Below are 13778 nucleotides of genomic sequence, written 5' to 3' on the forward strand. Positions count from 1 at the left end.
ATAGCTTCCAATGTCTGAATGAGATGACCTAGCATCAGGAAAATGTTCATATCCAGACTAGTGTAATCAAACCTTGCTCTTCGCTATCTCCTTATACAGAAATAGCTCAGATTCAGTGTACATATTTTACACGGACAGAGCCTGGAGCAGTTATTTTCCCTTTTATGATTGCTAAGTGAGAAAATATCAATAGATGGATCTTGCTTAAGAATTTCCACGTCACATAATGAGCCTGAATATCTAAAAGAGCTCAATTCCTACAGACCAAAATGTCACTGTTTGGGGGAAAAAAAAAAATAGCTTATACGACGAGTGACCATTCCCATCTCCACCCCTGAAAGAAAACTTTGCCCAAAAGAAATTGCAAAGGCAAGAACCTGAAGGGGCCACAGTCGAAAGATGGTGGGAGGGACACGATCATGTACAGGACGGGCATGGTGGACAGGAAGAGGATGAGCAACAGCATTCCCAGATAGAAGGTATTCCCTCTGGAAGATTTGAAGACCCTCGCCTCAGGAACGTTGCAACACATCACAGCCCAGCCCTGGAAGTACATGGATGTGTGGAGCCGAAGGATATTGATGCCTGGGAGGCTGGGAGCGAAGAAGGAGCCCATCCTGGAAAGAAAAACAGAGCTCTGCTCACCATGGAGCTTCACTCCCCAACAGAGTCACACAGTCCGTATTTATTTTATATCATGCTTATTTGCCAAAGGCAGAAAGTGTGTTTGCCACTTTCAATCACATAAACCCTTCATGTTAATAAACTTAACTAATTCTATTTCCATCTCCTGTACATATTTTACCATCTTCCCCATTATTGCAGATATTGTGTACTTACGTCTTTCACAGAAACTTTGCTGGTCGCTAACTATAACCACTTATCATTAGTAAATTAGTAAACTACAACAGACCAAACAGTATATTATATTTGTTCTACTTCTCTCTTCTACTTGTAAAAAAAATTTACTTTCCCCTAATATTCATATCATTAATATATCTAAAAATTTAGCTTTAAAAAAAACTTCCCCCCAAAATTTTAAAAATTAAAAAATTAGCTTTTTTTATAATTAACCCTTAAAATCACCCATTATATTCAAATAAACTGCATATGTGCATTAATTATTTTGTCATAGCTAATTAATTTTTACTTAATGAAAGAGAAAATGTTAAAGTAAGTTTTTCTGATGTTATCTTCTATTTGTGGCTGTTATGGTATTTTAGAGCCAATGGGAATTATGTATTTGTGCCTCATAAGATACTATGTTTTGTTGATATTCCATTGCAAGCTTTATGTGTTTATGAAATGAAAATTTGACACATCCATTTAATTTAGTTTATGTTTACTTTCTTATTTTAGTTTGTCCAGGAAATCCACTGGTCTGTACATGAGATTTTTAAAAAGTATTTTAAAATGCCACTTTTAAACAGGAACCATTTGGGTGAGGTCACTCTTACTTGATGGCTTCAGTGGTTATTATTTCAACAAAATAAATTTCAATTTTCTTTGATGAGAAAATCCATCAGTACCATAAAGCACCATAATGGCAATTTATTAAACCGAAACTCAAAAGAGGATACATGTACACTTATTTCAGAAGTATAAGCAGAATCCTATCTTTTAAACTGTCCCAAATATAATAAAACCTTCAGCAATTCTAGTTAGGGTTTGCATGTTATATTTCCTGGTCATGTAGAATAATTTTTTAAATCAGTCCAATGTAAATTTGGTATATTATGGAGAGCAGGGGGTTGAGTTAGATGAAGAAGTTAGTTTTGGCTATAATAGAACTTGTGCAATCCAACATTAAACCATTTCATTGAAAAGTGCTAACCTGCTACAGTTTGTGCTGTGTTGTTGATAGGTTTCCATACAACAGATCTGAAAAACATTTAACATACTGAATTGACCATAGATTTTGTAGAAAGTTAAACTATTAAAAAAATTGTATGTACTTTGGGTGATGATGATTTGTCCATGTAGGTTCATCAATGACAACAAATGTACAGCGTGGTGGAAGATGTCAACAGTGGGAAAGGCTGTGCGTGGGTGGGGACAGGGGGTATATGGGAACTCTGTACTTTCCACTCAATTTTGCTGCGAACCTATAACTTCTCTAAGATATAAAGTTCATTAGTTTTTTTTAAATGAGGGTAAACTTTGGAACAATGCTGTGTATCTTGGTTACAGGATAGCAAGAGAGAATCTGGAACCCCAGAAACATGAGCAAGTACGTGAGTGACAGTCCCAGCTGAGGGGTCAGAATTACAAAGCACTAGATTATATTCCCAAATGCCAACGTCTGTAATGTAACATGCTTGCAGGTGATTGTGCTTGCCCCCTTCTAAAAGTCAGGCTTGGCCATGTGATTTGTTTTGGCCAGTAAAGTAGAGATAAAAATGAAGTGTCTCACTACGGGATGGAAACTTTAATAGCACTGTAGGGTTTTTTGTTCTCTTCTCTCTCTGCTCTGACCAGTGATGTTCCAGATGGATCCTATTCTATCACAGTCTATGACTCCACAGTGAGAGTAACTAACATGAGCACAGTCCTTTACCAACTCACATTGGACACATGGAGTAAATAAGAAATAAACTTTTCCTTTTCTAAGCCACTGAGATTTGGGGGTTTGTATTTAATTGCTGCACAACCTAGTCTATCCTAAGATACAGTTTTGCCTAAAGCCACATATATGTGTACCTATACATAGGCATGCGTTGTTTATCTGTATGCACACATATGGACACTCATATATGTAAGTGCATCTACAGATGAATAAATTTCAGAATTTAAAAATAAATATCACATAGGCATTTTGAACAAATGACTCAAGAACATTATCCTAGAAAAAGAGATCCCGGCACAGTGATATCTGAATCTTAAAGCTCATTCTTTCTTTGCCCGTGACTCACTAATCAGCTCAGCTCACTAAGTCCCTTAGCCAGACCTGATCCCGTCATCTGTCAGTTGAAGATCACTGTAATACCTTAGGCTTATAAAATGCTTTTCTTCCAAGAAGATCAAAGCAAATCAAAGCTTCTTTTATTTAGCTCTTCTTATTGTTCCAGTGACACGGTACGTGTCAGGTAAATTATTCACATTTGATCAAGTGAGAAAATGAGGTAGCAGAAAGTGACAAGACTGGCAGGGAGATACAGGAGACAGCATTGGAACAACATCTAAACGTATCTTCTTTCTCACTGTGTGTGCTCTGCCTCAGCTACACCCTGCTCTGATAGAGTAGAGATATGATATGCTTTCATCATTTAAAAATATGATTACAAAACCTACGCTATTTTAAAAAGACGTGTATAATATAGTTTTACTGATCATATCAGCCAATTCATAAAAAAATGGATGTTACCTATAATTGTTTGACTTTAATAACATCGGTGTAAATAACCTTCATTACTCAGAAACTCCTAAAGCAGTTACTGAATGTCTCCAGTCACAAACCAATAAAATTGAACACAAAATCTCCATCCTCTTTTGATCATTTCTGTAGCAAATGGCCATACTTAGGCATCAGATCCTTATGCCTCATAAAATAGTGGATTACATGTGTGAGTACAAGGGAGCCTTCTAAACCTAGACTACACACTCCCCACACCACATCCCTACCCTGTCACCAACTTCCTGGCAGTTAGGAAAAGACCATTTGTACAAAGGGTTGACCTGAAGGGGAATAATAGTTATTCAATATTTTGCTTCTAGAACTCTGGGAAGTGTGTGAATATCTTAGTACACTCAAAAAACACAATCACTTTCTAAAGTCCTCTTCAAACTAACCGGAAGCAATATTTGACCAATATCTGGAGGGTGAATACATAGAAAATGATAGTGTAATGATACTGCAAAGATTCTGATGATGGGTCTGCCCATGAGAAAACTGGAGAAGATTGTTTAGATATTTAAGAATTTCAATATGAACAACAGTGGGCTAAATAGGTACAAAATTACAAGTGAAACAAATCAGGACACAATTATAAGAGCTTTGCTGACAATGAAAACAAATTTCTAGGCCAATCTGTTGTCTTCACTATGAAAGAACAAGAAATAGACATGCAGCATATGTCTGCACAAATGGCGCCACGCCAGGCCTGAGGGATTTACGACACTCTGCATAAGAGCCAGGGAGTTTTAAAAGTGATATAAGGCAGTGGTTTCTCATTACTCCAATAGCACCGTTAGCCATTTTCTGCCATGACAGCAGAATCCCCTACAGGAAATGAAAGATCTGGAAGCTGAGCCCTTTGCTATCTCTGGTGATAGTCACATGTTGAGCCACCTTGACTTTCCTCTTTGCTTGGAGAAGAAAGGATGCATTTCATTCCTTAATGACTCTCTGGACATATAAGCCATAACCTGTAAAATTTAGAAAGCAAGGGAACAGGAATCACGTTTTTAAACATACCTGACAATGGAGAGGAGGATCTTTTCATAGTCTTCTCTTCAGATTGATTGACCTAGTGAGGCACAGAAATCTGACAGGCCCCAAGGCGGGATGATGAGGCCCTTGACTGTGGTCTTTATATTACTGAAGCAAGATCATTTTTACTTTTGCAGAGAGGTTTGCTCTCACAAAGGTTTAACAATTCAGACTAGCTATGGTTGAAGGAGTTGAATAATAGATGAAGCTTGCACAAAAACTGACCCCAGTAACTAGTACTTGCACCTAGGACAATGGTGTGATTGGCACAATATTAGATCTGTGTCAATGGGATAAAGAAGCTCAGGTAACTGCTTGTGGGTTGGGGTGTTCTTAGTTAAGAGTGACAGATTTTCAAGACACACGGTCCACAGATGAATCTCCTGCTATGATTCCATTTTTAAAGTCAAAAATGGTTTCTACTGTATCAACTCATCTTAACCTGTCAAAGTTTACAGTGAAAATGCTTTCATTTAATAAAAGATATAACAATCCTTTGTACATTAAAAGAAATAATTCCGATGTGCAAGTGGCCCCATGAAACAAATTACTAAATAAAGATCATATTTCTAACTAAACCTTCCTAAAACATGTATTTCATCTCTATAAACTACTGGATTTGGTAAGCTAATAGTTTTTAAAGTAGCTATAAATTCCATTTAAAACATATTCAATAGTGACTGCAAATAAAATAAGTTTCTTGGAAAGACTTTACACTAATTTCTTTCATTCTTAACATGGGGTAATAGGATCATTAATGTTTCACTGTCAGATCCTAGTATCACAGGATATGAAACTATAAAAAGCCTTCAAATAATCTAGAAGCCAGAACCTAAACTCCCAGTATTTGATGAAGGAGTGCTCTGCAAAACAGGCAGATGCCTTTTAGAATTAAGATTTAAAATATGGGGAAATAAAGTAAACTCTTCATAGCCATTCACTTTGCAAAAAGACAAATGTTGAGTTAGATACAGACTGTGGACTTCTCTAACACCAGGCTACAGTGCTTCATGCAAAAATGATCTTGGAGGCTTTCTTCAAGTGATAAACTGTCCACAGTTGGCTTACCAGATCATTCCTTGATTGAAGATCAGAGCGAGGACATTGCCACTGATGTCAAATTCGGTGTATGAAGGCTAGAGGAGACATTCACTGTATTAGCATCTCAAATGGCAAAAACTGAAAGGCAAGTGTTTCATATTTCTATATAGGTATGGCTAGACTTGCAACTACTTTCTTGCAGCAACAACAGCAGAATAATCAATACAATAAATAATTAGCGATAAAATAATAAGGCATCCTTTTTAACACAGTAAGACATTTTAAAATTCTGTCATTCGATGCTGTGGAAGTGTGATGAGACATACGCTCTCATATACTGCTCGTGAAAGTAAAACTTGGAATAAACTTTTAGAAAACAATTTGACAATACATATGAAAAGTTTTAAAAACTTCATCCTCTTTGACCCTGTAAATTTACTTCTAGAAATTTGTTTTAACAAAATAATCCTAAATGCTAACAAATTTTAAGAAGCAGAGATGAAACCATCTAAATGTCCAACACTGGTTAAGTAAATACAGTTTAACTATGCTATGATATATATTGCAGCTAATTACAATCACCGTTGGAAGGATATTTATATAACCAAGAGAAAACTATGCTCTAATGTTAAACAAAAAATATGTAAACTTATATATTATTTTTTCTACTCAATATGAAACTATGCATAAAGAAAAAACTTAAAAGTGATCGGCAAAATTAATAGTTGTTATATGTGGGTGATGGATTATGCTTTTATTTTCTTCTTTAAGTCTTGCGTATTTAAAATACTTTTATTAAAAAATGTGAATTTCTTTTACAATAAAAAATATAGAGGGGCTTCCCTGGTGGCGCAATGGTTGGGAGTCCGCCTGCCGATGCAGGGGACATGGGTTCATGCCCTGGTCTGGGAAGATCCCACATGCCGCGGAGCGGCTAGACCCGTGAGCCATGGGCGCTGAGCCTGCGTGTTCGGAGCCTGTGCTCCGCAACGGGAGAGGCCACAACAGTGAGAGGTCCGCGTACCACAAAAAAAAAAAAAAAAAAAAAAAAGAGAGAGCAATACAATGAAAGTTTAAGAAGTTGTTCAACTCATTGTCCAGTGTTCACTCCTAGATGATACCATCCTACTCAGGGCAGCAGCACCAGGCTGTTCTTTGTACACAGGGGACACCAGTTGGAACTGAGGTGGGCATCTGTCCTAGGAGGACCCATCCAAAGGCTTCCTGGTGACACATTAGGCATCTTAGAAAGAAAGCTCTGTCAATGGAGTAATGCTAATTAGCAAAGACCATAAAGCTGGCTCCTATTTAATTTGAGATAGAGAATAATCAATCAGGAAATTGACTAACTGGTAACAAAAGAAAAAGCAAACAGCAAAAAATATAAAGTGAGAGGACCACAAAGAGAGAGTAATAGAGTGGCAGGACCTGATGACTGCCCCAGATCCTGACATCTGCAGGTGCGGCTTCAGACCACATGTATCCTCATAATAACTCCCTCCCTAGCACACATATATACGCACAGCACAACGCTCATGTGCACACACACACATACAAAATCAAACAACCTGAGAGCGTCTCAGTTTTTCTTAAACCCAAGCACCCAAAAATATATTTGTAAGAAGATAAAATAGGTCTCTGATTTGGAGTCCCAAAAAATCTTTCACAATTTTTGAACATTCTGCCTCAAGAATTCTTGAATCCAGGCGTCAAATTCATCACTTCCCAAAAGGCAACAGTACTCCCCTAGTTAACTGAAAGGTATGCGCGATGTGCCTTGTAACAGATTCAGGTAGTAGATGTCAAGTCTGACATAACAAGAATGGTTAAATAGCAAGATATAATAATAATAAGATGATACATAATGAAAAAATAAATAACCCTACATAAGGAGGACAAAGATGACAGATGATTTCAACAAAAATTCACTCAAGATACTACTAAAGAATATACAAAGTGTTTCACTTAGTTTGCAGATCATCAAGAAGCTTAATGTTCGTAAGATGCAAAGAGGTTAGGTTGACAGTTTTTGTTCTAAAATCAACATGAAAAAAGTGTGGTTTTCATGGAAAACGAAGAAAATGAATTGCTTCTAATCTGGAGAAACGTTAGCTCTGAGTCTTTCTCTTTCCCCAGGAGCACTTTGCTCTGGATCAACTCCCCTTTTCTCCTGGAGCCCTGTGAGATCACAGAACACATGTGACAAATGCTCAGTCGGTGGTCTGCACCATCTGTGGCCTTGGAACAGCTCTTCTCTGTGTCCGTTTAAGAATCAAACCTTCAACCTTGGCCTCTTTAGAAGAGTGTCAGATTTAGCCCACCAAACTAAGGAAAATGAAAAAAATTCAAACTTTTAGAAGTACATTTCTTTTATTCTCACAAGCATACAAACCTCTTAAAGGCCATTTGAGATGAGATATTTTTATAACCAGGTGACCAGAAAAGCACAAAGGACACACTAGGAACCCTTGGTTTCATACTGTGTGTGCAGCAGGGGCAGCTGGAGGAATAAAATCTTTGATGCATAAATTGATTGACCAGATGCAGAGAAAGGGTACCTCCACACTCCCTACTGTGACAAGTGGTTTTGTGATACAGACACTCGTCTGGGATTCAGACTCGAGTATGAGACTTTGCCCTGCCATTTGCTCGCTGAGTGAGCTGAGCCAGTCACTAATCAAATCAGGCCTCAGTTTCCTCACAGATAAACTAATGAAATGAACTAGATCAGGGGTTGGTGCATTATGACCCATGAGCCAAATCTGGACCACCATCAAGTTTTTTAAATAAAGTTTTTTTTAGAATATAGCTACATTCATTCATTTCTGTATTGTCTATTGCTGTCTGGGATGAAAACAGGAATGTCATAGTTACAACAGAGACCACATAGCCTGATGCAAGGGAAATGACTTGTTTTTCTCTATGATTACACTCTACTCATGATACTTCTGACACAGATGTATAGGTTCTTCCCCCAAACCAAGCATTTTCCCAACTTTCTGTGGATACCATCTCGATGTCCTACAATTTAACTCAATTCTGACACTAACTGTCCAGAGTTGGCACAGATCCCACAGGTTAAGGTCTTGGTGCCACAAGACTGCCCCACACTTTAGATGAAAGCCTCACACTTTAATTGAAAGCTCAGGTTGTCACCTATGCTGACTGATGGGCTGTAAACTGGAGAGTCTCACGACTCCCTCCTTAGCTTTGATCATTTGCTAGAGTAGCTCACAGATCTCAGGAAAACAGTTTGTTTACTAGATTACTGGTTGATTATAAAAGGATACAACTCAGGAACAGCCAGATGGAAGAGGTGCATAGTATGAGGGAAACGGTACAGAGTTTCCTTGCCTTCTCCACATGCACCCTCTTTCTGGCACCTCAATGTGTTCAGCAACATGGAAGTTCTCGAAACCCCAGGGTTCAGAGATTCTTATGGAGACTTCATCACAGGGACAAAATCAATCATTAACTCAGTCTCCAGCCTCTCTCCCCTCCCTGGAGGATGAGGGGATGAGGCTGAAATTTCTGCGTTTCTAATTATGGTCAGGTCTTTCTGCTGACAAGCCCCCAAACTGAAGCTATCCAGGAGCCCACCAAGAGCTGCCTCATTGGAAAATATAATGCTCCTATCACCCACAATATTCCAAGGAATTTAGGAACTCTGCATCAAGAGCCAGGGTTAAAGACCAAATATAAGAACAAAAGATGTTCCTAGCACCATCACTGCTTTGTAAATTACAAAAATTTTAGGCGCTCCAGCCGGGAATTGGAATGAAGACCAAAATATATATTTCTCACTACACCACAATAACATACTTGCAGAAGTGAAAATACTTATTGTGCAATCTTTTACAGAGAAAGTTTGCCTACTTCTGAACTAGATAATTTCTAAGATCCCTTTCTAATCTAAAATCTGTAATTGGTTGACTCAGTTATTAAAGAATTGCTTCTTGGGACTTCCGTGGTAGTGCTCCCAATGCAGGGGGCCTGGGTTTACCCCTGGTCAGGGAACTAGATCCCACATGCATGCTGTCACTAAGAGTTCACATGACACAACTAAGGAGCCCTCGAGCTGCAACTAAGCAGCCCACGTTCTGCAACTAAGGAGCTGGTGAGCCACAACTAAGGAGCCCGTGAGTCATAACTAAGGAGCCTGCCTGCCACAACTAAGACCCAGTGCAACCAAATAAATAAAATTTATATTTAAAAAAAATTTTTTTAATTGCTTTTCTCTAAACACCTTAAAAATAGAATTTATACTCCATTCATTAAACTCAGAAACTCCCACTCTAAAAACGAAACAAATGAAAGAAAGCAAACACACACACACACACACACACACACACACAGGGTATGATATTCAAGGCTCATTCTTTTAGCGGTGGATTTTTTTTTTTTTTTTGAGGTACGTGGGCCTCTCACTGTTGTGGCCTCTCCCGCTGCGGAGCACAGGCTCCGGACGCGCAGGCTCAGCGGCCATGGCTCACAGGCCCAGCCGCTCCGCGGCATGTGGGATCTTCCCGGACCGGGGCACGAACCCCTGTCCACTGCATTGGCAGGCGGACTCCCAACCACTGCGCCACCAGGGAAGCCCTAGAGGTGGATTTTTAAAAATATGAGATCATACTATAGTTTCTTTTTTTTTAAGCTAATACACTAATAATATGAGTGTAAATCAATTTGCAAAGTGTTGCCTCTAAAATATAAAAAGCTTAAAGGTAAATGATGCTTGAGAAAAAACAGGTTTTCTCGTAACCCGAGTTAACAAAATGATTCAAATGGAGTAAGTGTAATAAAGTCCCTAAGGGCTGCTCATCCATAATAAGATTTTTAGGGGCCAGCAACAGAGAAGCCAATCTGGATTTGGGTTGGGGTCCGTAATAGTCAAGGAACTAGAAATTTTCTTGCTTTATTTTTAGACCTTTGTTTGTGGTGGGCTAGAGTCAGTTATCTACCCAGAAGGAAAACATATGGTACTCACTGGACGAAAAAGCCTGAGAAAACCCATCCTCTCTCTGCAAGTTTAATTATTTGGGGCAAACCATCAACCTCTGGATATTGTGAAATGCAATTCAGGATCTCAGAGATAATTCTGTCATTGCAATGACCTGCCTGACTTTCGTCACACAAATCTCATTTCCTACAGCTGGAATCACACTGCTTAGAGCTGCAGGCTGGCCTGGCCTGTGGCACTGGGGCTATGGCACTCAAGGGTGGTCCCAGACCAGAAGCAGCATCAACATCTGGGAACTTTTTAGTAAAGTAAATTCTCAGGCCCTGCCCCAGATCTACTGAATCAGAAACCTGTGTTTTCATGTGCCTTCAGAGCATTCTGATATATGCTCAAATTAGCGAACTACTAACCTAGAACAAATCCAACCCTCGTCTACTAGGTTGATTCAGCACCTCAGGGCTTTGCACTATAACCCTAGTTGCCTGCAGATAGACTCTGTCCAGTCCAGCCTATTCTGTCCCTTTGCCCATGTTCTCACACCTTTGTTGGATACCCATGACTTCTTACTGACTCTTTATCATGCCAACTTCCTGGACCGCTAAATAGTATCTCATTCCCAGAAAGGGAATATCAGTTTATTTCCTAATTCTATATCCCAGCCCCTCCTGCTAATTCCATTCTACAGCAAGAAACCTGTCTAAGCATTTGACTTACAAATGCTATGGATTGGCTCATGAATTAGTCATGCTTTGGCAGAGTCCTTGAAATTTCTAGGGGTAAGAATTACAGTGAAAATTCAATATGATGGAAATCTGGTTGACGGCTTTGAAGTCAATCAGATGTGGATTTCAGTTCTACCTCCACCACTGAGCAGTTATATGTCTTTGAGCAAATTATTAAAAATCTCTAAACCTCAGTTTACTGTAAAGTAGAAAAATATTATCTACCTCATAGCGTTGCTGGTATGGTTACACAGAATAATATATGTAAAGCATTTTGTAGATGTTCTAACACATGGCAAGCTCTACATAAAAATATAATACAGTATAATATGATTAGTAATATACTCTGATGGTCTGTGAATCATATGCCTCTTATTTATGGGTAATCTTGCACTCCATCAGATCTCAGGAAAATCTCCCATATTTTCCATTCACATAAATTCAACAAGGAGCACCTTAAAATGTAACTTTAAACGAGGTTTAACCAAGCTGAGGTTTTAATTAGATTGAACATACTCTTACCCTATGCCATGTATTCAGTCCATTTCTTCCTGGATACTATTTACCTACTTCATTGACAAATGGCAAGGATGGTGTCAACATAAATTAAAGTGAGAGTTAAAGGCATTCTGTGTTGAACTATTGCAGAAAACCCAGAGTTTACAAGAGGACTGAGGGTGGTTTTGCTGAATCAGGGTGGTTAAAATCCTTTCTGGGAGCAAACCATTCCACTCCCATGAGTCAGTGAACTCTTTAGAAACACTGAGAACTACCTGCTATGCTCAGAGAAGTCTTAGGAAAGATTAACTTACATTACATGGTCTAACAGTCTGCTCCTAGCCAGTAATTTTCCCACCTCAATTCATCTTCATAGGTTTGTTGTGGTAATACTTTGGCCATGAATTTATAACTGGAAAATATACAGAGTCACTTTTAACCCAATTTACTCAGATATAACCAGTGTATAATTCAGTATATTTAACATAATGGCTTTTCCAGAAGGATATTGCATTGTCCTTATTTATTCACTGGCTATATACTTAGGCAACTCCAATTCAGACTCTTAATTTTTTATATGTAAAATAAAAGCATTATGACTGATTTTGTCAAAACTCCACCTAACCTTAATATTCATTGAATCTCTGAATCTAATGCTGGAGTCTGCAGAGTTTAGACTTTATAGAGGTTAATTATTGTTATAAAAGTGAATGAACTTTTTCAAAAATATCTTCTCTATAACTGAGCAATTCAACCTAGAGAAATTTCTCATAAGGAAATAAGTTTTACATAAGATTATGATTTATCTATGGAGATATTTATCTACATGGCTATAAATAAATACGATTACAATGTTTAATATAATAATAAAACATTAGGTACAGTTAACTAACAACAAATAAAAAATAACTAGTTATTGTACATTCATATGTAGACTATCACCCAGCCATTTAAAAATTATAGAAGACCAGTTAGTAACATAGAGAAAAGGTCACTGTTAGGTGAAGAAAAGCAAGTAACTAGTCAATAGGATACATGCCAATATATTTTTATAAAAATCCATAGTACTGTATATAAATCTATAGTACTTGTTTATCTACATATAAATAAATACTAATACTCTACAATTCAATTAACTAAGTAATGTCATGAGTGGTGGGATTACCTGTGATTTTTATTTCCATATTAAGCTTATATTACCTTTTCCAGATTTTTAAACAATGAACTTATTTTTAAAGTTCAGAAAAAAAAATTCTTTTTTTTGTTGGCAGAAATGGACACATTTTTCTCTTTCATTCCTGAAAGGATTCTTAAAAGTATCTTCTCTGCCCATCTCAGGTTCTCTTTTGCTTCAATGACAGGTACTTTCTGGACTCATACTGGCAATTAGTAAGTCCAGAATATCAAAGAAACATTCTCATCGGCCTCTTATCCTCTAAAACATTTCCATTTTAGATTTCTGCATCTCCGCCTGCACCACCCATACTTTCCAGCTGCTGGGCCCTGCCTTCCATCAGTCCGTCCACTGAGAATTCTTTCTTCCATCTCAGTCTTTTGAAATTCTGACCCTCCTTCAAGACTTGGCTCATATGTCTCTTACTCCATCCTGTCTTTGTATTTCTATTGATCTCTCCCACAGTGATTTCTCCAATGTGCAATTACATTTCCTGCTCTGTGCTGACAAGGGGAGCTTGCAGGATTAAAGGGTAGCAAAGAGTGTGAGGAATCGGTGAATGAATGTTCCACCAGAAGAGGGCAGTAATTCCTCAGCTCCAGCCAATTTCTCCAGAGTGGGAATATGGGTCTAATGTTGTCAGGCCTTTCAATATGTCAAGAAAAACAAGAAATCCACATACATAAATTTTTTTTTTGGCTGTGTCGGCTCTTAGTTGCAGCATATGGGATCTTTCATTGCAGCACGTGGTCTCTTCGTTGCTGCACGCGGGCTTCTCTCTAGTTGTGGCATGTGGGTTTTCTCTCTCTAGTTGTGGTGCACAGGCTCCAGAGCGCGTGGGCTCTGTAGTTTGCGGCACACGGGCTCTCTTGTTGAGGCGTGTGAGCTCAGTAGTTGTGACATGCAGGCTTAGTTGCCCCGCGTCATGGGGGATCTTAGTTGCCTGACCAGGGA

General features: G+C 38.4%; 1 protein-coding gene across 1 annotated transcript in view; it reads right to left on the bottom strand.

Annotated features, from left to right (window-relative positions):
- TMC1 (transmembrane channel like 1) overlaps positions 1 to 13778 on the bottom strand; it is a 129063-nt gene that overhangs the window by 12577 nt on the left and 102708 nt on the right. Inside the window, exons 16-17 of the mRNA XM_024738997.1 lie at positions 5498 to 5565; positions 378 to 617 (exon numbers count right to left, since the gene is read on the bottom strand). Coding sequence (XP_024594765.1) covers positions 378 to 617; positions 5498 to 5565 — 308 coding nt within the window. The remainder of the gene's footprint in view (positions 1 to 377; positions 618 to 5497; positions 5566 to 13778) is intronic.

This window comes from Neophocaena asiaeorientalis, unplaced genomic scaffold, assembly GCF_003031525.2.
Source record: "Neophocaena asiaeorientalis asiaeorientalis breed wild unplaced genomic scaffold, Neophocaena_asiaeorientalis_V1.1 scaffold249, whole genome shotgun sequence".
Classification (NCBI taxonomy): Eukaryota; Metazoa; Chordata; class Mammalia; order Artiodactyla; family Phocoenidae; genus Neophocaena; species Neophocaena asiaeorientalis.